Genomic DNA, 22042 nt, shown 5'->3' with positions numbered 1-22042 from the left:
ATTTTTACAAACAAAACACTACCGGACTTCAATATTACATTAACTTAAATATCAATGCAGCAAATAATTCGTTACCAATATCGCTACATTTTTGGTATTCGACCACCAGACAAATAATTATTGTAATTTTAGCAGCCTACACTGACCGTGTATAAAAAATTACCTGGATTTCTAAAACTTGACAAAACCTAAGGTCTTAAGCCGGGTCCATACCCATGCTTTGTGTCGGCCGATTCTTGGTTTGTTTTACTGCAGCGGGCGTACGCTCGGGACAAAGCTTGGAAGCGTGAGCAACAGGTCGCAGGCCTGTGTGCGCCCGTCCACATCAGAGCTCCCAAACAACACAAAGTCCAATCAGTTGTGCTAAATGAAATACAGATCTATTACAATTAACTGTTGCAATAACACTGTTGAAATGGGTTGCGAAAGAAAGCATGGGCTGGAATATTATTCACCACATTCTTTACGCCAGTATTTTTCAACCTTTTTGAGCCACGGAACACTATTTTTATCAAAATAATCTTGCGGAACACCAAATTGTTGGAAGTACTGCGGCATTGTACTAAACCAGCAGGCCAGCGTAATTACATTCTTATTATTACAAAACGAATCTTATTGTTACACAACATTGGAACATTGGTGATAGTGATGATTACTTTTAAAAAAAAGGGGTTTTCGACCCGTGTTCCACGGAACATCAGTCAGACTAATAAATTTTTTGCGGAACACCTGATGATCTTTCACGAAGCACTTGTTTTCCGCGGAACACCGGTTGAAAATCACTGCTTTACGCAATTGTGCCAAGTTTCGAGATTATTGAAACGTCACTATAGGTGTTTTTCAATGGTTGTAACGTCATTGAATTCACCTTCAATTTCAATATTCAAAGTTTAACTGTAAATGGGTATACAGGTCGTCGAAAGTTGTTCCTGCATTCAAAAGACATGCAAACACTAGTAATATTGATGGAGCTTGACGATCGGGCAGTGCTTTTCCTACGTAAGTCTTGTTTTTGCCAGGCTTCCTCAGGGTATTGGTGCAACACACAACCAAGCATCAAGAAACGTACAAACACGAAAAGGAAAGCTATAACACCGCTTGTAAAACCACGCCGGTCAATAAAATTTGGGTTTAATTGTGCAAATTTTTAGAAAACAAATATGGATATATGTTATACTCTATACATTGCATTTGCTTCGATAATTACTGACCTTGTTGCACCCTAACAGTAGGCTTTTTGTTTATTTCTTCCGGCCAAGTTTTGTAGCAAACGCTGATAAAATAACGTTGGTAAAGTACTTTCAGAATGTACGCCAAAGAAAATTATTGTCTTTATGAGGGCAAGTCGTGTACGACGAAAAAAGAAAGAAAGCAAATCACTTTTTTGGATATCTCTCTCACGCATGCGATCAGATGGGAATTGTCGCAATCTAGTTTGTTTTGCCCTATACCTAAACGATCGCGAACTTTCATCACATAAGCGCAAACTAGTGAACATAAGTTTGTGTTGGTTAAACTATGTAGTTAAGAAAATGAGCTTTTAATATTGCAAATTTCAAACTGATCTGCTGCAACACCATGGGCACCTCCAACCCCGGATGCCGTCCAAAGTGTTGTGCATCCTGCACCAAAATTACAACAGTAACCTTGTAAAACTCGTGTAACCAGATGCTACAAGTTGCTTTTCACGCGTGAGACAGATAGAGAGAAAATAAAAAAAGCAAATCGTACCCGACTTGTCTACGTAATACTTCTTTTCAAGCCAGCCCAGCAGGTGAAACGTCGGACAACAAAAGTTACGTATAATTGTGCCAGAAAGACATATTATTAAAATATATATGCCTTGCAGCACCAACAACATAATATATCCATATTTGTCCTGCAGATTGATCCAACACGTGTATAAAATATCGCCCAACTATAGGTGATGGGGATAACAGCGGTATCGTCACAGTGCAAAATGTAAAGGTGGCGACAACTTATTAGGTGTTACAACGTCCAGTTGTCGACCTTCAACTACGAGAAAAAAGGAGAGATTTCCAGAAGGGTATAAGAAGCGGGAATCGTTAATGCAAATCACAAGTTGACTCAACAGTCTTCTACCACAGTAACTGTATTGTGTGCTACAACAGCCTAAGGTAAGGAACATGTATTATCTGGACACTGACATAAGGCGATCGTCTTTATTACTTGCTTCATGGCTATTAACTTGTTTGGTTACGAATATTTAAACTCAATCACAAGCAAGTTTTATGTAAAAAAAAGAAAATTCAGCAGGACGGTATTGTCATATGGTGCAACTTTAACCCAGCTTGGCTGCGACGCCTCACGTTATGTAAACCTAATTCAACGTCTGTACGTAATAAAACATGCTTTCAGCTGAGTTATCACCATGGCATCGTTCGACTACGAATCGGTGCAGGATGCTGCTCCTTATCTTCGGATGACACGAGAGAAGATTATTGAGAATCAAACCAAGAAACCTGACGGTGAGTATCAGAAAAACAATCTACATTTAAACTCACATTAAGTTCGGTAGCGTGTCTGGGCTGCAAAGCCTGTAAACCACATGATCTCGATACTATAGCTGTTATTGCTAAGTAAGGACCTGCGCAGTAGGGCGATCCTACCAATCACGCCATTGCATGAAACATTACTGCGTTGTTAAACTCGTCGAGTGCATGTCTACGAACTATTGCCAGCTGGCGGCAAAACTAATTAGGCGCTAACTTGTAGTTGGCAACTATTGTAAACGCAAAACTCGAAATCAACGCAAATTGTAGGCAGTTGTGTGGCAGTATTTCATCTTTTTACATTTGTGAACCCCAATATTTCAGGCAAGAAGTACGTATGGTTTCCCGACAAGGAGAACGCTTACGTCGTCGGAGAGTTGATTAAGGACGAAGGAGGAAAATGTACGATCAAGGCTACAGAAGGAGGAAAAGTAAGAAATTGTATTCTTAGTAATCTAAAGTCTAACACATAAACCTGTACCGGGTGTTGGTTTAACATTTTATTAAACGTATTCATCTTACTTTTGAATGGTGGCTGTCCAATGCTGATAACGTAAACAAATAGTTTCAAACAAAAACTGTAAAAAGTGAATTGATTTCTATGTGAAACTTGCGTGTTCGACAGGAAATGACGGTGAAAGAAGACGACTTGCAGGAGATGAACCCACCGAGATATGAGAAGTGTGAGGATATGGCCAACATGACTTTCCTTAACGAAGCTAGCGTTCTCAACAACTTGAGAAGCCGATACGAGTCCTTCATGATTTACGTGAGTTGATCAAACAACAAGACTTCATACATATTCAACACTTGCTTTTCGCTAACAAACTAAACTACATCTGCCTGATACCAAAATCCTTCTTTACGTTTCAGACTTACTCTGGTCTCTTCTGTGTGACTGTGAACCCCTACAAGATGTTGCCAGTGTACGCTCCATACGTCATCAATGCTTACAAGGGCAAGCGACGAACTGAGATGCCTCCCCATCTTTACTCGATCGCTGACAACGCTTACGCCAACATGTTGATGAGTAAGTAACAAAATGTTTACGATCTGTATGATAGAAATGTTTCGACCATTTACAAATGTCTCATTAATCTGTTTTCTTTTTCAGATCGTGAGAATCAATCCATGTTGATTACGTAAGTGTCATTTGTAATGATCAAACAAACAATTTGAAACAATTCTTAATCACGTAATAACCGATCTATTTATTGCGATTAGTGGTGAATCTGGAGCAGGAAAAACTGTGAACACGAAAAAGGTCATCCAATACTTTGCTCTCGTCGCTGCCTTCGGAGGCAAGCAAGATGAATCCAAGGTTTGTCCCAAAAACCCAAACTTTTATCTGTTAAGTTGAATCCTCTAATCTTGATCTGTTTGCAGGGAACTCTCGAAGATCAAATTGTTCAATGTAACCCCGCTATGGAAGCTTTCGGTAACGCAAAGACCGTCCGTAACGACAACTCGTCTCGTTTCGTAAGTTTTTCATTATAAAGTGATATGGGATGGAATCTCTTAATACTGAACATTTACATTGTTGAAAACAGGGAAAGTTCATCCGAATTCACTTCGGTAGCACCGGAATGTTGGCATCTGGTGACATTGAGCATTGTAAGTATTGTGTTCGCTTTGCAACATTTGACTATAACAAACATCTACATGACCCGGATGTTGTTTAGACTTGCTCGAGAAGTCTCGTGTCATCTACCAGTTGGAAGGCGAACGTAATTATCACATCTTCTACCAGATCATCTCTGGAGAAAAACCCGAACTTATTGGTGAGAATAATGGGGTTAAATGCAAGAATGCTTGAAACAACTTTTTGCAATTTAAATTTTGTTGTTAGATCAACTCTTGTTAACCAAGGACCCATACGATTACAAGACAATCAGTCAGGGTGTTGTCACCGTCGACAACCTCGATGATAACCAGGAATTGCTCTTGACCGACGTAAGTTTTACCAACTAGTAATGTTGACTGAACAAGAAAATGGTTACACTAAATTTGCATTCCAGGAAGCTTTCCGCATCCTTGGTTTCAGCCAGGAAGAGATCAACGGTATTTACCGACTCATGGCTGGTATCCTCCACCAACAGAACATGAAGTTCAAGAACAAGCAGCGTGAGGAACAAGCCGAGCCCGACGGCACCGAAGGTTCGTCAACTTAAACATGTTCAACATTTTTATGTGATTGCCTTCCTAACAAACCCTATGTTTCTGTAGAGGCTGACAAAGTTGCGTACTTGTACGGACTTAACTCCGCCGACTTCGTCAAGTATTTGTGCCACCCACGTGTCAAGGTCGGAAACGAATACGTCAGCAAAGGTCAATCATGCAACCAGGTATGAGAACTGAAATATTTCGTCCAGCAAAACAATTTCCCTAATTCGTTTCCTCTCAGGTTTCATACGGTTTGGGAGCCCTCAGCAAAGCTCTGTTCGGTCGTCACTTCGATTGGTTGGTAAAACTCATCAACCAGACTCTGAGCACCAAGTTGCCAAGAAGCTTCTTCATCGGTGTACTGGATATTGCTGGTTTCGAAATCTTCGACGTAAGATTTCACTCATAGTTTTATGATTCAGTAAAGGTGAATTTTTTGTGAAATTCTTATTCCTCTGTTTAGTGCAACAGCTTCGAACAACTCTGCATCAACTTCACCAACGAGAAACTTCAACAGTTTTTCAACCATCACATGTTCGTCCTCGAACAAGAAGAATACAAGAAGGAAGGAATCCAATGGACTTTCATCGATTTCGGAATGGACTTGGCTGCTTGCATTGAACTTATTGAGAAGGTATACACTTCTTTGTGAAAACATTTTATAGTCAATACATTTTTCACTTAAATCCTTCTCCAATCAACATCCATAACCAACATTAATATCACTGTATTATTCAACAGCCACTTGGAATCATGTCGATCCTTGAAGAAGAATGCATGTTCCCCAAAGCCTCCGACAACAGTTTCAAGGAGAAACTCTACCAGAACCATCTCGGAAAGAGCAAAGCTTTCGGAAAACCAACCAAGAAAACCAAATACGAAGCTCACTTCGAACTTTACCATTACGCCGGAACTGTAAGCTCATTATTTAGGTGAAGGGTTTTGTTGTAGCTTAAACTCATCTCTGTGCAAAGGTCGGTTACAACATTTCTGGATGGTTGGAAAAGAACAAGGATCCAGTGAACAACAGCGTGGTCGATCTTTACAAGAAGGCTTCCCTTAAACTGATGCAAACCATCTGGGAAGGATACATGAGCCCAGAGGAAGGTTTGTTGATAGAGCTTAACAGCAGCAAAGATACAAAAGTTCAGTGCCTTTAAAATTTTAACACTTAACTGTTTCAGCTGCCAGCGGTGGTGGCAAAGGTGGAAAGCGTAAGAAGGGAGGATCCTTCAACACAGTCTCATCTCTCCACAGACAATCTCTCAACAACCTTATGACCAACTTGAAGTAAGAACTATTTTCAAATTTATCCAATGCTTTTCCTACCTAACGACGCATTAATGTCATGTAGGCCTACATATACTTTCGTTGTGTATTATATTTTAGCATATGATATTATGTTTCATGATGCGTATTCTTTACCCAGATCAACATCTCCCCACTTCGTCCGTTGTCTGATCCCCAACGAGCAGAAACAACCAGGAATGATGGAGTCTCATCTTGTTCTCCATCAGCTCCGTTGTAACGGTGTGTTGGAAGGTATTCGTATCTGCAGGAAGGGATTCCCCAACAGGATTCCATACGGAGACTTCAAGCAACGGTTTGTTACATCATCAAACCATCTTTTCTCTCCAAAAACAGCGTTTAATTGTTGTTTGTTGCTTAGTTACCGCATCTTGAACCCGAACGCAGCACCTGAAGGTCAGTTCATGGACAGCAAGAAATCATCAGAGAAACTTCTCGGAAGCATCGACATCGACCATGAAAGCTACAAGCTTGGTCACACCAAGGTACAGTTAACGTAACGTGTGTATTTCTAACATGATCTTAAAACATATAAGTTTATATTGGCACAAGTATTACAACAATATATGCTTTGGAAATAAAAGAGCTATAACTTTATTTATAAAGAAATACCCTAGTAATTGTTAAAACTAGGCAACACCGTGGTTATGTAAAAATATGTCTGGTAATATTGTTCAGGTTTTCTTCCGTGCTGGTATGATCGGTAAACTGGAAGAAATGCGTGACAACAAATTGTCATCGATCTTCAAACTTGTGCAAGCTCGCATGAGAGGAATGATCATGAGGAGAGAATACCAGAAAATGATCGAGCGAAGGTAAAATATTTATCCATAAAACATCCAAATAAATTAATCTTTACAAATAAACGTTGTTTCTCTGCAACCACTAGACAAGCTTGCCGCGTGATCCAGTCCAACTTGAGAGCTTACTTCGGAATGGCAACGTGGGAGTGGATGAAGCTTATGTTCAAGATCAAGCCACTCCTCAAGACCGCAGAAGCTGCAAAGGAACTCGAAGTCCTCGAGAAGGACTACGAAGAGTGCAAAGTAAGCTTGGAGAAGGAAATGAAGAGACGAAAGGAGCTGGAAGAGATGCAAGTATCATTCATCCAGGAGAAGAACGATTTGCTTATGCAACTCCAAGCTGTAAGTAATATGTTTCAAGACAACGATAGTTGTAAATGATGCTCCATTCCTAAAACAAAACCGAAACATTGTTTTTATTCCACAGCAACAAGATCAAATTGACGACGGTGAGGACAGATGCGACCAGTTGATCAAGACCAAGGTTGAGTTGGATGGAAAGATCAAGGAACTCAACGAGCGATTGGAGGACGAAGAGGAGCTTAACAACGAGCTCGTGTCCAAGAAGAGGAAGTTGGAGGACGAATGTTCCGAGTTAAAGAAGGACATTGATGATCTTGAGATCACTTTGGCTAAAGTTGAGAAAGAAAAACACGCAACTGAGAACAAGGTTTGTTTATTGCTTTCCTGTTGGGTTCATACACCATGCCAAGTGTCCACGTTTCTATAATTTAACTTCTCTTTTAGTTGAAAAATCTCCAAGAGGAGTTGGCTACTCAAGATGAGCAGATTGCCAAGTTGCAGAAGGAGAAGAAAGCTCTTCAGGAAGCTCACCAACAAACTCTTGACGATCTTCAATCAGAAGAAGACAAAGTCAACAGTTTGACAAAACAAAAATCCAAACTCGAACAACAAGTTGATGACGTAAGTTTGACTCCTTAATAATAAGACAAAACGTATGAGGGATGCAAGTAACACGGAAGCATTTGTTTGCAGTTGGAAGCTTCCTTGGAACAAGAGAAGAAACTTAGAATGGAACTTGAGAGAACCAAGAGGAAGTTGGAGGGAGATCTTCGTCTCACTCAAGAAACAGTGATGGATCTTGAGAACGACAAACAACGACTTGAAGAGAAGTTGAAGAAGCAAGAGTTTGAGTACAGCCAGCTTGCTACCAAGTTGGAAGATGAACAAGCTCTGGTGGCTCAACTCCAGAAGAAGATCAAGGAGCTCCAAGCTAGAATTGAGGAGCTTGAGGAGGAGTTGGAAGCTGAGCGTGCAGCTCGCGCAAAGGTTGAGAAGCAGAGAGCTGATCTCTCCAGAGAGTTGGAAGAACTCAGCGAGAGACTTGAAGAGGCTGGTGGAGCAACTGCTGCTCAGGTAACGAACCATCTTTCAATCAGGGTTGTAGTACTGAAAAAGTTTACTTATTAAACAACCAAATCATTTAGATCGAGCTCAACAAACGTCGTGAAGCTGAATTTGCAAAACTTCGTCGTGAATTGGAAGAATCCAACTTGGCTCATGAAGCCACAGTTTCCACTCTGCGAAAGAAACATGCCGACACTTCGGCCGAAATGAGTGAACAAGTAAATATATTTTACATGTCACAATTTTCAAACTAAGAAAGCCAAGCTTAATTTCTCTTCTCGTGCAGATCGACAACTTGCAACGAGTGAAGCAAAAGTTGGAGAAGGAAAAGAGCGAGATGAAGATGGAAATTGATGATCTCGCAGCCAATGTTGAGAGCGTTACTAAAGCCAAGCTCAACTACGAGAAGATGTCTCGTAACTTGGAGGAACAACTTAACGAGGCCAAGATGAAGAACGATAACTTCACCAAGGAAGTGAACGAGTTGAACGCTGCCAAGGCCAGACTTTCATCTGAAAATGGTAAGAAAAGGCCTAAAACTGATACACGCATTCAAAGCAAGATACACCTTGGAATTCTTACTAACTGCTGATTGTAGGTGAATTCGGCCGACAATTGGAAGAACGCGAACACTTGATGGCTCAGTTGACACGAAGCAAGAACAGCTCAACTCAACAGATCGATGAATTGAAGCGAGTTGTTGAAGAAGAAACTAAGGCTAAGGCTGCACTTGCCCATGCCGTACAGGTATGACAATGGCTTTTTACTCCTGTTGTTGTAATGGCTTTCAACAGTCCATTGGATTAGCCAAAAATTTGTGCGATGTCACAATACCTTCCGGGCGATTTTTCGACAAATTATTTTTACAATTTAAAAGTGACATATATGTTTGTTTTAGATCAAATTAAACGACTTTGTGAATTTTAAATGAAATTATCTGCACAGGCCTCTCGTCACGACAACGACCTCTTGCGGGAGCAATACGAAGAGGAACAAGAAGCCAAGGCTGAACTTCAACGAGGTCTTTCGAAGGCAAACGCTGAAGTTGCTCAGTGGAGAAACAAATACGAAACTGACGCCATTCAGAGAACTGAAGAGCTTGAAGATGCCAAGTAAGTATTGCTCTGCAGTTTAGGTTCAAACATATCAAACTTACACAAATTCTGAGTTACCGCACTCGCCTTTAACATTATTTGAAGGCAGAACATCCGTCAATACTTTCGTTGACAACTACTCGCACTCCTTATAACACGATCCACTTGGGTTAATCATCTAAACTAACGTAACCATGCTTCTGCAGGAAGAAGTTGGCAATCCGTCTCCAGGATGCTGAGGAACAAGTTGAAGCCATGCAAGCCAAGGCATCAAGTCTTGAGAAGACCAAGAACCGTCTTCAGGGAGAGATTGAGGATCTAACAATCGACTTGGAAAGATCCAACTCCGCAGCTGCTGCACTTGACAAGAAACAACGAAACTTCGACAAGGTTAGTTTGAGGACAAAGGCAGTCCACAAAACTTGGATATTTTGTGCAAAAATTCAACACAACACAGCCTATAATTTAATAAAGTGCTTATTGTGAATGTAAAAAAGATTGTGATATAAATTGTGGTTATATTTGCTGCCGATCGAGCTTAATTTGACATCAACAAACTTTGTTAAGGTTCTTTCCGAGCACAAACAGAAGCAAGAGGAAGTCCAAGTCGAATTGGAACAATCCCAGAAGGAATCACGCAGCCTCTCCACTGAACTCTTCAAGATGAAGAACGCTTACGAAGAATCTCTTGACGCTCTTGAAACTGTGAAGCGAGAAAACAAAAACCTGCAAGGTTTGTCTCCACTTGTTGCTTAGATAAACTCTTTGTGCACCACCTGCTATTTCTACATTGCAGAGGAAATTGCCGATCTCACCGATCAACTCGGAGAAGGAGGAAAGAGCATCCATGAACTTGAGAAGGCAAAGAGGACTTTGGAACACGAGAGGAACGAGATGCAAGCTGCTCTTGAGGAGGCTGAAGGAGCAATTGAAGGAGAAGAGTCGAAGGTCCTCCGATTGCAGGTGGAGCTTGCTCAAGTGAAGCAAGAGTTTGAGAGAAGAGTCTCAGAAAAGGAGGAGGAGATCGATAACCAGAGGTGATTATCACGATCCTCAGATCATTTTAAAGTTCTACGGAGTGTTTGTAAATACTATGTTCGACAGACGCAACCAACAACGTTCAATTGAATCCATGCAAACCACTTTGGATTCGGAGAGCAAAGCTCGCCAGGAGGCAGTCCGCATCAAGAAGAAGATGGAAGGTGACCTCAACGACCTCGAGATACAACTTGGTCACGCCACCAGACAAGCATCGGAAGCACAGAAGCAAGCCAAGTCTGTACAAGCCCACATCAAGGTAAATTGTATTTGCAGGGACCTTACAGGACAAACACTATTATTTTAATTAGTAATGTTACCAACGTTCACCCAACACAAAATATTACCCATTATAGGATCTTGAGATGCAAGTGGATGAAGCCCAGAGACACTCCGACGACTTGCAAGAACAGACAGCTGTAATTGAGCGTCGAGGAAATCTTCTCACAGCTGAAATCGAAGAACTTCGATCAGCTCTTGAACAAGCTGAACGAGGCCGAAAACTGGCTGAGACTGAATTGCTTGAAAGCAGGTACATATAGATGGTTTCACATACATGTAAGTAGTTTAGATCGTTTAAATAATCATTTTTTGTGATTTGCAGTGAAAGATCAAACCTCCTGCACACACAAAACACCGCCCTTATCAACCAGAAGCGAAAACTTGAAGGTGAACTTCAAACCATGCAATCAGAGGTTGAAGAATCTGTCCAAGAACAAAGAAATGCCGAAGATAAAGCCAAAAAGGCTATTGTTGATGTAAGCCAATTAAACTGATACGATTCATTTGAGGTCAACATAAGATTAAACTTTTAAATCATCCAGGCGGCAACAATGGCTGAGGAACTGAAGAAGGAACAAGATTTGTCTTCTCACTTGGAGAGAATGAAGAAGAACATGGAGCAAACTGTGAAGGATTTGCAACAGAGATTGGACGAAGCTGAGAACATTGCATTGAAGGGAGGCAAGAAGCAAGTTCAGAAGCTTGAGACCAGAGTAAGTTGTTCACTTATTTTATTCTTTTGCGTTGCACTGACCGTAACTACCTGCACCCCCTACTTTTTTTTCCTCAAAAAATGTCGCTGTTCTTGATAAAATATCATACCACAAATGTGGCAAGAAGGTTGGAATAGTTTAGGGCAAATATATGCGCATAAATTATTAAATAACAACTTACTATTTTCTCCAAGATTCGTGAACTTGAGAACGAGTTGGACTCTGAACAAAGACGAAACGGCGATTCAGTGAAAGGTCAACGTAAACTTGAGCGCAAATTAAAGGAGATCACTTACCAGGGTGAGGAGGACAAGAAGAATCTCACCAGAATCCAGGATCTCGTTGATAAACTTCAGATCAAGGTCAAGACATACAAGAGACAAGCTGAGGAAGCTGTAAGTTATATTTAATATACGTTCAAGCTTGGGTTCAGTTATTTCTTTTTTTAACATTCACCTAATTCTCAGGAGGAACAAGCCAATACCAACTTGAGCAAGTACAGAAAACTTCAACATGAACTGGATGATGCTGAAGAAAGAGCAGAGATGGCAGAATCAGCTCTCAACAAAATGAGATCCAAGGCCCGAGATCATTAGGTACATATAAACTTATTCACGGACAGGCGCCATTTGCATATGTGTACAAAATCAACGCACTTTTCTAAATTTAAAATAACATTTCAATTTCGATACATGCCTGTCGACAAAATATTGATCGATAACAGAACTTATGTGATGCTAATTACAAATTATTTTTAGACGGAAAACCACTCTCCAAACGACCCGGGATCAGTATATTTATTCAATGACATTATGAAACATTTGATTCGGCATTCTCGAAATTTTATCGCAAATAAAAACTGATCTGTCTCTTTGGGCAGTGAAAAAACTTCTTTTGTCAATTTATCAGAAAATAACGAACGTTTTTAAAGCAAGGTCTTGCAAAAAAGGCCCCCTCCAAACAAGTATCAACGTTTGTTCTGGAGGTACAGCAGCAATGCAACCTTTTTCGCAGAAAGAAACACGGCGCCCTTCCCAATTGAAACATTCGGGGAATTATCGACACTGAGCTGGTACTCTAGTTCCTACTTCGCAAGTTAACTTTCCACTGTAAAGCTAAGGTAAACTCCAGCTGAAGTACAATGATCAATTCCATTCGATTAATGTACTGTTGTGACGTCACAGTGCCGCAAAAACTTAAAAAATGATTTTTACCTCACTTGTGAAAAAGAAGAAAATGGTGTGAATCTTAAAAAATTCTTGGCTTTAATAAAATCGCCTTAGGACTGGATTTTTCCGCTTGTTAATGGTCGGTTTATTGATTTCCGCTATTTTGCCCAAACACTCCATAGCGCCTTGCTGTGTTGGTCAAAGTCCCATATGCACTCGGAAATAAAAACATCTGTTGGCTGAACTGTGATTAATACCGTCGCCAAACTGTACGCCTTCTGGGTTCAAAGAAATGAATTTTCGAAAGAAACGAGCGGACGAAGTGCAGCAGGGTGGTGTCAGACCAATGGTTTTGCAACAAGCTAGGAAAACTGGCATCCTAAACCTTGCAAACAGAAGTTTAAAGGAAGTTCCTGACACGGTTTGGAACTTACACTCCGTTCCAAAAGACACAGGAGCCAATTTTGATTCAACAGAAAATTGGTGGGATCAAGTTGAATTGAATAAGTTACTTCTATCTTCAAATCAGTTAAGTGTATTGTCTGCTGATATAAAAAATTTTAAGGCACTGAGAACTTTGGATGTTCATGACAATGAGTTAACGTCATTGCCAGAATCGCTTTCTGAGCTGACACTGCTTGAAAAGTTAGACCTCAGTCACAACAAGCTGCAAGATTTGCCATGTTTGGATAATTGTGAGAATGTTCTTGCAATCCTTCTCCAACACAACGACTTGGTAAAGATGCCAGGTTTTATTGCAAATTTAAGAAAATGTGAAAAATTGGATGCATCACATAACCAACTGACGGAGTTGTCATTTCCTGTGGAGACAAATTTCAAGTATCTGAATGTTTCCTTTAACCAAATTCAAGCAATTGATTTGACAAATTTTCAGCATCTGAGGTTTGTTGACCTTGCCAGCAATCAATTAACAACATTTCCCAAAGGAATCGAGTCTTTAAGTCAAATTGAGCAGCTTTACTTGCGCAATAATAGCATCAGCAGCTTCCCAAACCTGGAGAAATGCACTTCATTAAAGGAACTATATGTTGGAAATAATAGGCTAGTAGTGATGCCAGATAATCTTCCATCATCAATTGCCATTCTTGAGCTACGCGATAACAAGATTACTTCTGTACCTGATTTTGTGACCAAGTTAAAGTGCCTTGAGAGGTTGGATGTTGGAAATAACAACATTTCAAATCTTCCCCCTGAAATGGGTAACATGGCTAACTTGAAAGTGGTTGTTTTGGATGGCAATCCAATGAGAAGCATTAGAAGAGATATCATCAGCAGAGGAACACAAGCAGTGCTCCAGTATTTGCGGTCTCGCATTGTAACTGAAGACAAGGAGCAGTCAAATGATGGTAACCAAGCATTGCCACAATCTCCATTTCAAAAAGATTTATCAAGAAAATCTGAGGTTCAAAACACAGGAAAATTACATGCGACGAAGCTACAAGCAGAGGAATTGGTGAAAAATTTAAATGATTTTTCTTCTTCGCATTTGAGTGATGTTAGTCTTACACAATGCGGAATAATGGAGTACCCATCAGCACTTCACCAATTTAAAGGCACATTACGAGTACTAAACTTGTCCGGCAACAGATTAAAAGAGCTTCCAATTGGGCTTGGTGACTACACCTGTCTAACCCATCTGAATTTAAGTTCCAATAACTTGAATACTTTGCCTTCAGAATTGGAAAATTTAAAGGTTTTGCTGGAACTTAACATTGCATGTAACATATTTACAGAGTTACCATCATGCTTATTTCAAATTCTAAGCCTTGAAAATCTATTAGCTGATGACAACCAAATCAGCCACATTCCTGTGAATGAAATGCTTAAACTGGAAAAGCTGTCAACTCTTTCCCTAAAGAACAATTGTATAAACCAGGTACCTCCAGAACTTGCTCTTCTAAAAAGCATTAGATCTCTGGTACTGGAGGGAAACACATTTCGAATTCCGAGACAAAGTATTCTTCAAAAAGGTTCGGCAGCTGTGTTGGAGTATCTTCAGTCAAGACTTCCCAGCTGATTATGCCAACAGAGCATTAAAGCAAATTGTATTCCTTGGTCTTAAGCATGACTCATTGTAATCCGATTTGTGATGTAGCAATTGTAAAGTTTAATTTCTAAAAGCACTGTGTGTTAACAGTAACGCCATGTTGTGGTACTTTATAATTGTCAAATCATGAATTGTTGTCTAGTTCTTTAATCATATGTGTTTCAATTAAAAGTGTTATCATGTGTGGGCGGTTGTGAGTGGGTAGAATAATCAACACAACCATGAGTGTGGTAGGCTATATGTTTTTTATAGAGCCGGTAGCGGTCGCATCTTGATCAGGATTTCCTGTTAGTGATATAAGGGTTCTCGTTTTTCATCGAAAAGCATCAGTGGTGCAAACATGTTTGCGGTTTCACACCACACGTAGCGTAATTGAAGTGACAATGCAGCGTTGCTGCGTGGTTCCGGATTTAAACCAATTGTATAAATGCAAACCCAGTGTACCTCTGCATATTGCTGCGCAGCAGAACTGGGTATTAATAATTTATGAGTAACAGAGGAGCAGTTATAACAAATAAGAACCTTCGCGTTTTGTCTGTTGACAAACAGGACTGCACAAATGTGATTAATGCAGATCGTGAACAAACAGAAAATATCATCCACGGAAGCTTGCAGTCATGATATACAGGATATGGCATGTTGTTGTTGGTACTTAATGACAACGACCACCACTGTTGTATGTTAAAAATTGCACAATTATTTCGATGAACACGACAGTTCGGTACGCAATAGGTGCTTCCCCATCGTGGTTGTTGGTATTTTTACGCAAAAAGCAGCTGTTGACAATGATGATGTCATCGTTGTGTAAGATGACGAGACAGTGTATTGATCTCACTCTAATTGGGGGCACAAACGAAACCAAACGGTAAGTGACGAGGATACAAAAGGATAAAATTTGAACACTGCAACAGGTTACAACTTACCTTTTCGATTTTAACAATAAAATTGTATGTTTTGCAGACACTTTTAACGAATTTATGCTTTACGTTTTTGAAGGATAAATGAAATTGCCAGATTTATATTAATGCCTTGAAAATGGCAACTGAATCTATATCATCAACACCTGTGACATTTAAGCTTTCACGTCAAAGGTCTATGTTCATAGACAGTGTTGCACAACTTTTGCCACCAGGAGATGAAAAGCCACTGAAACATGCTTTGTACACAACTGCATCCATTGCACTGTTTAGCATTGTATGTTGTGTTGCTGTGAGTGCATACTTCGTTTTGCAAATCTTTATAAAGCCCCTTTTGTGGGCAGGGCTTTGTGGCTCTTTTCTTTTTCCATTCAAATACACTCTTCACACAATTCTTCAACGATGGCTAAACAAAACCCTTGACAACGGCAACCTCATGATTGTGGATATGCTGCTTTTACCATTTAAACTGTTCATAAAACTCTCAGATTGGATAGGAACATCGCTAATGGCAAAATGGAAGCTTTTCCTCGTTGTTACTTTTGGGTTGTTTGCTCTTTATGGGTTGCATCAAATGCAGTTGATCAGTTTCCTTGGTGTTGCTATATCGTCTATAGTTTACTGGACATGGTACAGTGCTACCACTGCCATCAACTTCTGTGAGAGTCATAACATTTTGGTAGGTACTGTGCTTCTAACTTCTTTTGTAACAGGACTATTCCTTAACTCACCACTAACGAAATACATTTCAGTTGGAATGTGGACTGTGCTAATAGTTTTTGTCATAAGCAATTGTGGGACAATGAAGGTGCCCATATTTTTTTGTCTTGTTGGCTTAGCTCTGCTTGGAATGTTGTCAAAAAGTCATCTTCAGGAAGATTATGATAGCAAGGGTGAGAGTGACACTGAAGAATTCAATGAGTCTGGCATACATAAGATAGACAAAGCACATCTCCTGGAGAACAGTGACACCAAAAGTCCATCAGATACATATTTTAACATGTTGTTTGCAATGTTTTTTGTTGTTTTCATTTGGATGCACATTTGGGTTGTATTTTTATTGATGATTCCATTAAGTTTTTGGGTTTGCAAGAAAGTGTTGCTTCATGCAAAATCTGCAGAATTGTTTGACACTCTTTGTCAATCTGTTTTCCATTTGTCAAGCGGTGACATTGTTGCTGCAGGAAAACAGGTCTTTCAGCAGAATAAGGATGTTTTATGCCCAAAGGTTGTTCAAGCTGTTTACAGAACAATTCAAAAAGGTGATCGCAAGTTACACATATGTGTTTTATCATATCTACCCACAGTGACAAGCATTCTTATCATACTTTTTCTCTTCACCGTTGGAATATTTTTCACAGTGTTTATGGCATTTAAAGTGCAACAGGAAAGTGTCTTTGCAGTACAAATGGCCACCAGTGTAATCAATGAAACTGTGTCTAACCATCCGGAGTACCAGGCATGGCTCCCGGATAATGTAACCATGCAGAACACAATGGATTCGTTGGTGGACAAAGTTTACATGCAGGGTAGAGAATGGATATCACAAAAACTGCAAAAGTCTGCAGTCGATGGAACAGACATGAAAAATGCTGAGAAACAGGCCTTGAGGATGTGGGATCAGGTTTATCAGACATGGTTTCCTAAACAACGTAGGCCAATTAGGAGGCTGACAAGGCAAAGCTCTATGAAAAATGTTACAGAAACAGGATTGATGTATGGATTGGTGGATTTTTTCAGTGCAAGCGAAGTTATCTCCTGGCTCCAGGAAAATGTGTCTTCCTTAGTGTCAGTTGGGGAATCTGTGTTGGTGATAGTCCAAAGCAATGTAGGACTCATCATGTCTGTGTTTACGACTGTATTTACCACAATATTAAGTGGTGGAACCATAGTCCTAAACTTTGTCTTGTCATTTGTCATATTTTTTACTTCACTGTTTTACCTTCTGTCCAGCAGCAAAGCCCAGTATAAACCACTGGAAATGGTTGGTTCAGCCATACGACCTCTTACTCTAGGAACACCTTTTGAAACTGCAATGCAGGATGCCGTTAGTGGTGTCTTCGTTGCTTCCATTAAGATGTTTGGCTTTTATGGCATATTTACGTGGGTAAATCACAGTATGTTTGGTTCAAACCTAGTATATATTCCATCTATCTTGGCTGCAATATTTGGTGTCATACCATTACTGACAACTTACTGGGTTTGTATTCCGTCTGCCCTGGAAATTTGGCTTTTGCAAGGTTCACCGGCGAGGGCTGTTGGTCTTGTTACCTTTCAGTTTATCCCAACCCTGTTTGTGGATGCTGCTATATACAGAGATATATCAATGCAAGGTGGTGGGGGACATCCTTATGTCACTGGTTTGGCCGTCGCTGGAGGTCTGTATTCATATGGGCTAGAAGGTGCAATTACTGGGCCACTGATTTTATGTTTTCTATTGGTTGCAGTCAATTTGTACACAAATGCCACATCATCGGGCCGTTCAGCGTCGCGAAAATTGCTGACTGAAACTTAGTGTGGTATGTTTTTTTTGTGTTTAAACATCCTTTTTAGGTGATGTTGTGTACATTCTTCCATTGATGCATGCTGTTAAGTGTTACTTTTGAATGTTCTTCAGGGTGTACATGTGTAAGTGTTTAGGGTGCATATGTTACTTGGCTGATGCTGCCTTAAACCAGATGTAGCCTGAAACTGTTTAGCTTTTTTTATCTTATAAATGACTAATTAGTTCTGAAATAAAGTTTCATTTAAAACAATATTTTTTTTATAAACAGCATTTGGCTTAACACAGACAACAAATTAAATATGTAAAAACAATTCTCATTCTGCAAAAATTCATGCTTGCCTTTGTAAAATTATATATGTGCTATTTGTAACTGAGTGATTGTTATTTTTTTTTTGGAAAAGTTTCTGTTTCTTTATTTTAAATAAAACATGTAGCATATATTAACATTCTTTTTAACTGGTTTTGCTGAAACTGTACTGATGGTAACAACCAAAAACAACAAATTGAAATCAAACTGCATTTGGACATGGAGACATATATATTGACAAAAAAGAATTTCGGGCATTCTCTTAAGTCAGATTAACTCAGTTCCTCTTCCTCTCACCAACCGAATGTAGCCATGACAACACAAATTTCATGGAATTTAAAAGGTAGTTATCGTTTAGTTTTCTTTGAATGGAAACACCCTGCTCTCTCCGCCTTCCACCTCTGTTGTGGTATAATGCCACCTGCACAGCAGCTTGAATACAATTAGTTGTTCAGCAACAACAGTAATGTTACAGAAAATGTTTAGATTGGCTAACAAAATAGTCTTACTAACACTTCAACCAATTAGGCCTTACTTCCGTAAACAGCGACATTCTTTGCCACATTTTGTGCTTCTGCATTTTTCGCAAGGATAAAAGCAGCCTGGACAAATTTCTCGCAAACAATCGCACAAATCACGACCATCTGCACTCAAATGACCTCCATCATCATAAAACGTCTTCTTTGTGCTTAAAATATTGAAAAAATATGAGGAAATGCCTTGGAAAGAAGCTCCTATGTAAAATGGCAAAATGACAAAAATTGCTAACCTGGGGCCAATTAACAATAGTAAGAGTTCACAAAAGTCTCAAAACTTATTAGGCATTGTTGTTTCACTTCAGGTACATATATTTGTCATTTCATCAACCTATGTTTTGTTACCTTTTTCCTTTGGTAGCTTGTTGAATCATCCTTCTCAGCTTCCGCTCTTGGCGTACACTTTGTTCAGGGTTAAATTGTTCCAAAGCAGGTCCAGGATTGATGAACTGTAGACTCTTCAGCACTGCTGACTGAAAAAACTGAAGATCTTAGTTGCCCGGTTGCATTTTGATTAAATATGTTACTCACATTCGCCTCAGAATCACAGTCGATCTTTTCGTTCTTTGCCATTTTGTTAAAAGCTACCCAGCGCCTCTGTTGAAAATCTGTCGTAAATATCAAAACAAAACCATTGACATGATTGTTTTCAAAAACATTGACATGATGTGCAGCAAAGCGTAACGGAGAAATTGCTTGCTGAATAATCATGACGTAGCGTTTGTTGTTTCTAACTCCCGACGAATCACACGTGATTAGTCAAAACCGATCACACGTCTTTAGTAAAAACTAATCATTTGTTGAAACTTTCGCCTGTCAGCGACGTAATGTTATTTTCTTCGAGAACATACGGTTTTAAGAACGACGAGCTTTTTCCTGCAGTGTCACACAGCACAATATCGGATGTAAGCCAGTAATTCGCATGTAAAAAACGCCGTACGGGTTACTTACAATATAAAGGGTGCTGATGTGCGTTTGGCTCATTATACTCGAGAGTAATACGCACAAAATAAGTTTACTGTGAAGTGCTGAAAGCAAGTTTTGTTTAGTTACAGCTTTGTGTTAACTGCAAGAAAAATATTTTTATAAATTTCAAAATGGGCGGAAGTGCTTCTGACGAAATAAAGACACTGGTTGATGACAAAGTTTCATCCAATCAAGTAATGGTGTTTTCTAAAACAACATGCCCTTATTGCACCATGGCAAAAAAAGCTCTAGATGGTAAGATCTTTTGTTACTTAATTAGAAAAGTTATGAAGCTTTATTTTGCAAAGTTTGAATTTGAAACCTGTAGTTTTGAACATGTATTTGTTTAATAATAAGAGCAGACCAAGTACACAAAGTTTACTTGTGACGTGTTATTGTACACAAAGTTTACTTGTGACATGTTATTGTACACAAAGTTTACTTGTGACATGTTATTGTACACACAGTTTACTTGTGACATGTTATTGTTCACAAAGTTTACTTGTGACAAGTTTTTGTCATGTTGAACTGCAGGCCTATACTTAAATTAATTTTAAGTTTTTTGAATGTGTACATTTGGATACTTCAGCGCAAAAAAATTACAATGTGCAATTCTGAATAGTAATGCCAAAATGATATTGTGATGTAACAATTCAAACACATTCTGTGTCCATTTTCAGTGCTATGTAACTGACTTAAAAAGTATTAACTATGTTTGTAATTAATCTAACTGCCTTTTGCAGAATCCAATGTTAAATATGAGGTAATTGAACTGAACCAGCGGAGCGACGGAGCACAAATACAGTCCTATCTCCATGAAAAGACTGGAGCACGTACTGTACCTAGAGTGTTTATCAATGGCAAATGCATTGGTGGTGGCACGGAGACAGTTGCACTGCAGAGAAATGGAGAACTGACGAAGCTGGCTGCTGCCTAGAGACTGCTACTAAACCAGCTCACACTCATATACTTTCTACCAGTACCTAGTTGTCATATGATTATTGCCTGTGTTTTAGTGTGTAAGACAATATTTTTCATATTGCAAAAATTGTGAAACTGTATTTAAAAGAAAAGTTTTGTTATAAATTAATATTGACCCATAAAAATTATGTAATGTGTATAGTTTGTGTTGGGCTTTAAGGGTGCACAGTTCATATAAAAGTTGGATTGATTATTACCAGATGTCACAAATATATAACATTGCACCATGCTGCTTGTTTTGTTGTTTTCATTTTTTGATATGTATTTTAGTACAGTGTGGAATGGTTTCTTCATGTTCATTATGGTTTTATCAAAACAAAATACAGTGCTTGCATGAAACCATGACATATGTTTTGTTAACTTAATATTTGTGTAAAAAAAACATTTGACATAGCAGAGCTGGATCGACTGAGAGAAAGAACGGGCTGTGACACGTGGCAGTAATAGAAACGTAGTCTTTAAGTACGGTTTTCCTAAATGCACAAAACGTAGTGTTTTAAATTTTCGTCAGGAAGGAATATTAAAAAGCCCATATATATGTGGTATTTTAAATGGTATAATTTGTTTACTATGTAATTCCTAGGTTCTCTTATGATATGGGGCGTCGCGAAGAACTAGTTTTCTGGCGCACGGAAGTTGCCTTAAGTGGGTTTCGAATTTATACCATAATAAGTAGGCAATTTGAGCTTCAAAAATTGATCAACATGACTGACATATATTCCATCGGGGATTGTTTACTTTGGGTCTCCGTGGCTACGTCATTGTGGTTCATCACAATCTAATAATGTTCAGTAATTTGTTCGGTTTACAGGCATAGCAGCCCTTCGTGCCAATGCCCGAAACATTACTGCGTGTTCAGTAATTTGTGGTTAAATTTTAATCCGACTTTATCCCAAACAACACTTCCTCCCATCTTATGGCGCCGCTTTTGTAGTGGATTCTTGAGACACAGGAAAAATTATTAGAAGTACACATGATAATATAACCGTGGGTCTTTTTAATGATTACTTTCGTTGTAAAGTGCAAACGTTAGGATACCTCAAAAAAAGTGATTCCTAGGACTGGTCTCAATACCTCGATATATTTAACTTGATTTTTTTGCAAATTTCAAAGTCAAATAATGTGTCGTGAATTAAGAAAACCAAATCCACATGAATCGTGTCTGTGAAAATTGGGAAATAAATTGTCAAATTTCCCTCAAGCATCCACAAAACTTGTACAACATTCCACCAGTAATTGTTAATGCATGAGTAGCCACGAAAGTCGTGACGTTTTTAAATGGCACGCCCAGTGACCAATCAGAAACGATT

General features: G+C 39.2%; 5 protein-coding genes across 5 annotated transcripts; 4 read left to right on the top strand and 1 right to left on the bottom strand.

The window, feature by feature from the left end:
- The first annotated feature begins 2392 nt into the window (after positions 1-2392).
- Positions 2393-11878, top strand: LOC145897070 (myosin-6-like). The gene is made up of 37 exons (XM_082985237.1): positions 2393-2489; positions 2838-2944; positions 3139-3282; positions 3387-3543; positions 3628-3655; positions 3738-3834; positions 3900-3992; positions 4064-4127; positions 4196-4294; positions 4363-4466; positions 4532-4670; positions 4740-4858; positions 4918-5067; positions 5140-5310; positions 5418-5591; positions 5651-5783; positions 5861-5966; positions 6106-6279; positions 6346-6469; positions 6663-6799; positions 6874-7129; positions 7215-7457; positions 7535-7711; positions 7784-8164; positions 8236-8373; positions 8442-8676; positions 8754-8902; positions 9101-9267; positions 9456-9639; positions 9817-9982; positions 10046-10286; positions 10354-10546; positions 10644-10819; positions 10892-11045; positions 11112-11282; positions 11477-11677; positions 11750-11878. The coding sequence occupies exons 1-37, from the start codon at positions 2393-2395 to the stop codon at positions 11876-11878; spliced, it is 5778 nt and encodes a 1925-aa protein (XP_082841363.1).
- A 772-nt stretch (positions 11879-12650) lies between these two features.
- LOC145898386 (leucine-rich repeat-containing protein 40-like) lies at positions 12651-14643 on the top strand. Its single transcript, XM_082986826.1, has one exon. It carries the CDS (start codon positions 12744-12746, stop codon positions 14487-14489), a length of 1746 nt encoding a protein of 581 aa, XP_082842952.1. The 5' UTR covers positions 12651-12743; the 3' UTR covers positions 14490-14643.
- An 841-nt stretch (positions 14644-15484) lies between these two features.
- On the top strand, positions 15485-18023 carry LOC145898382 (transmembrane protein 245-like). Its single transcript, XM_082986822.1, has 2 exons — positions 15485-17814; positions 17884-18023. Exons 1-2 carry the CDS (start codon positions 15555-15557, stop codon positions 17949-17951), a joined length of 2328 nt encoding a protein of 775 aa, XP_082842948.1. The 5' UTR covers positions 15485-15554; the 3' UTR covers positions 17952-18023.
- Positions 18024-18531: 508 nt separating this feature from the next.
- On the bottom strand, positions 18532-19447 carry LOC145898420 (ARL14 effector protein-like). The gene is made up of 4 exons (XM_082986862.1): positions 19317-19447; positions 19131-19258; positions 18785-18937; positions 18532-18670 (listed from the first exon to the last, which is right to left on the bottom strand). The coding sequence occupies exons 1-4, from the start codon at positions 19356-19358 to the stop codon at positions 18604-18606; spliced, it is 390 nt and encodes a 129-aa protein (XP_082842988.1). The 5' UTR covers positions 19359-19447; the 3' UTR covers positions 18532-18603.
- Positions 19448-19790: 343 nt separating this feature from the next.
- On the top strand, positions 19791-21074 carry LOC145898421 (uncharacterized). Its single transcript, XM_082986864.1, has 2 exons — positions 19791-20006; positions 20495-21074. Exons 1-2 carry the CDS (start codon positions 19883-19885, stop codon positions 20686-20688), a joined length of 318 nt encoding a protein of 105 aa, XP_082842990.1. The 5' UTR covers positions 19791-19882; the 3' UTR covers positions 20689-21074.
- The last annotated feature ends 968 nt before the right edge of the window (positions 21075-22042 follow it).

This window comes from Ascidia mentula, chromosome 4, assembly GCF_947561715.1.
Source record: "Ascidia mentula chromosome 4, kaAscMent1.1, whole genome shotgun sequence".
Taxonomy (NCBI): domain Eukaryota; kingdom Metazoa; phylum Chordata; class Ascidiacea; order Phlebobranchia; family Ascidiidae; genus Ascidia; species Ascidia mentula.
This window is presented reverse-complemented; position numbering and strand designations above follow the sequence as displayed.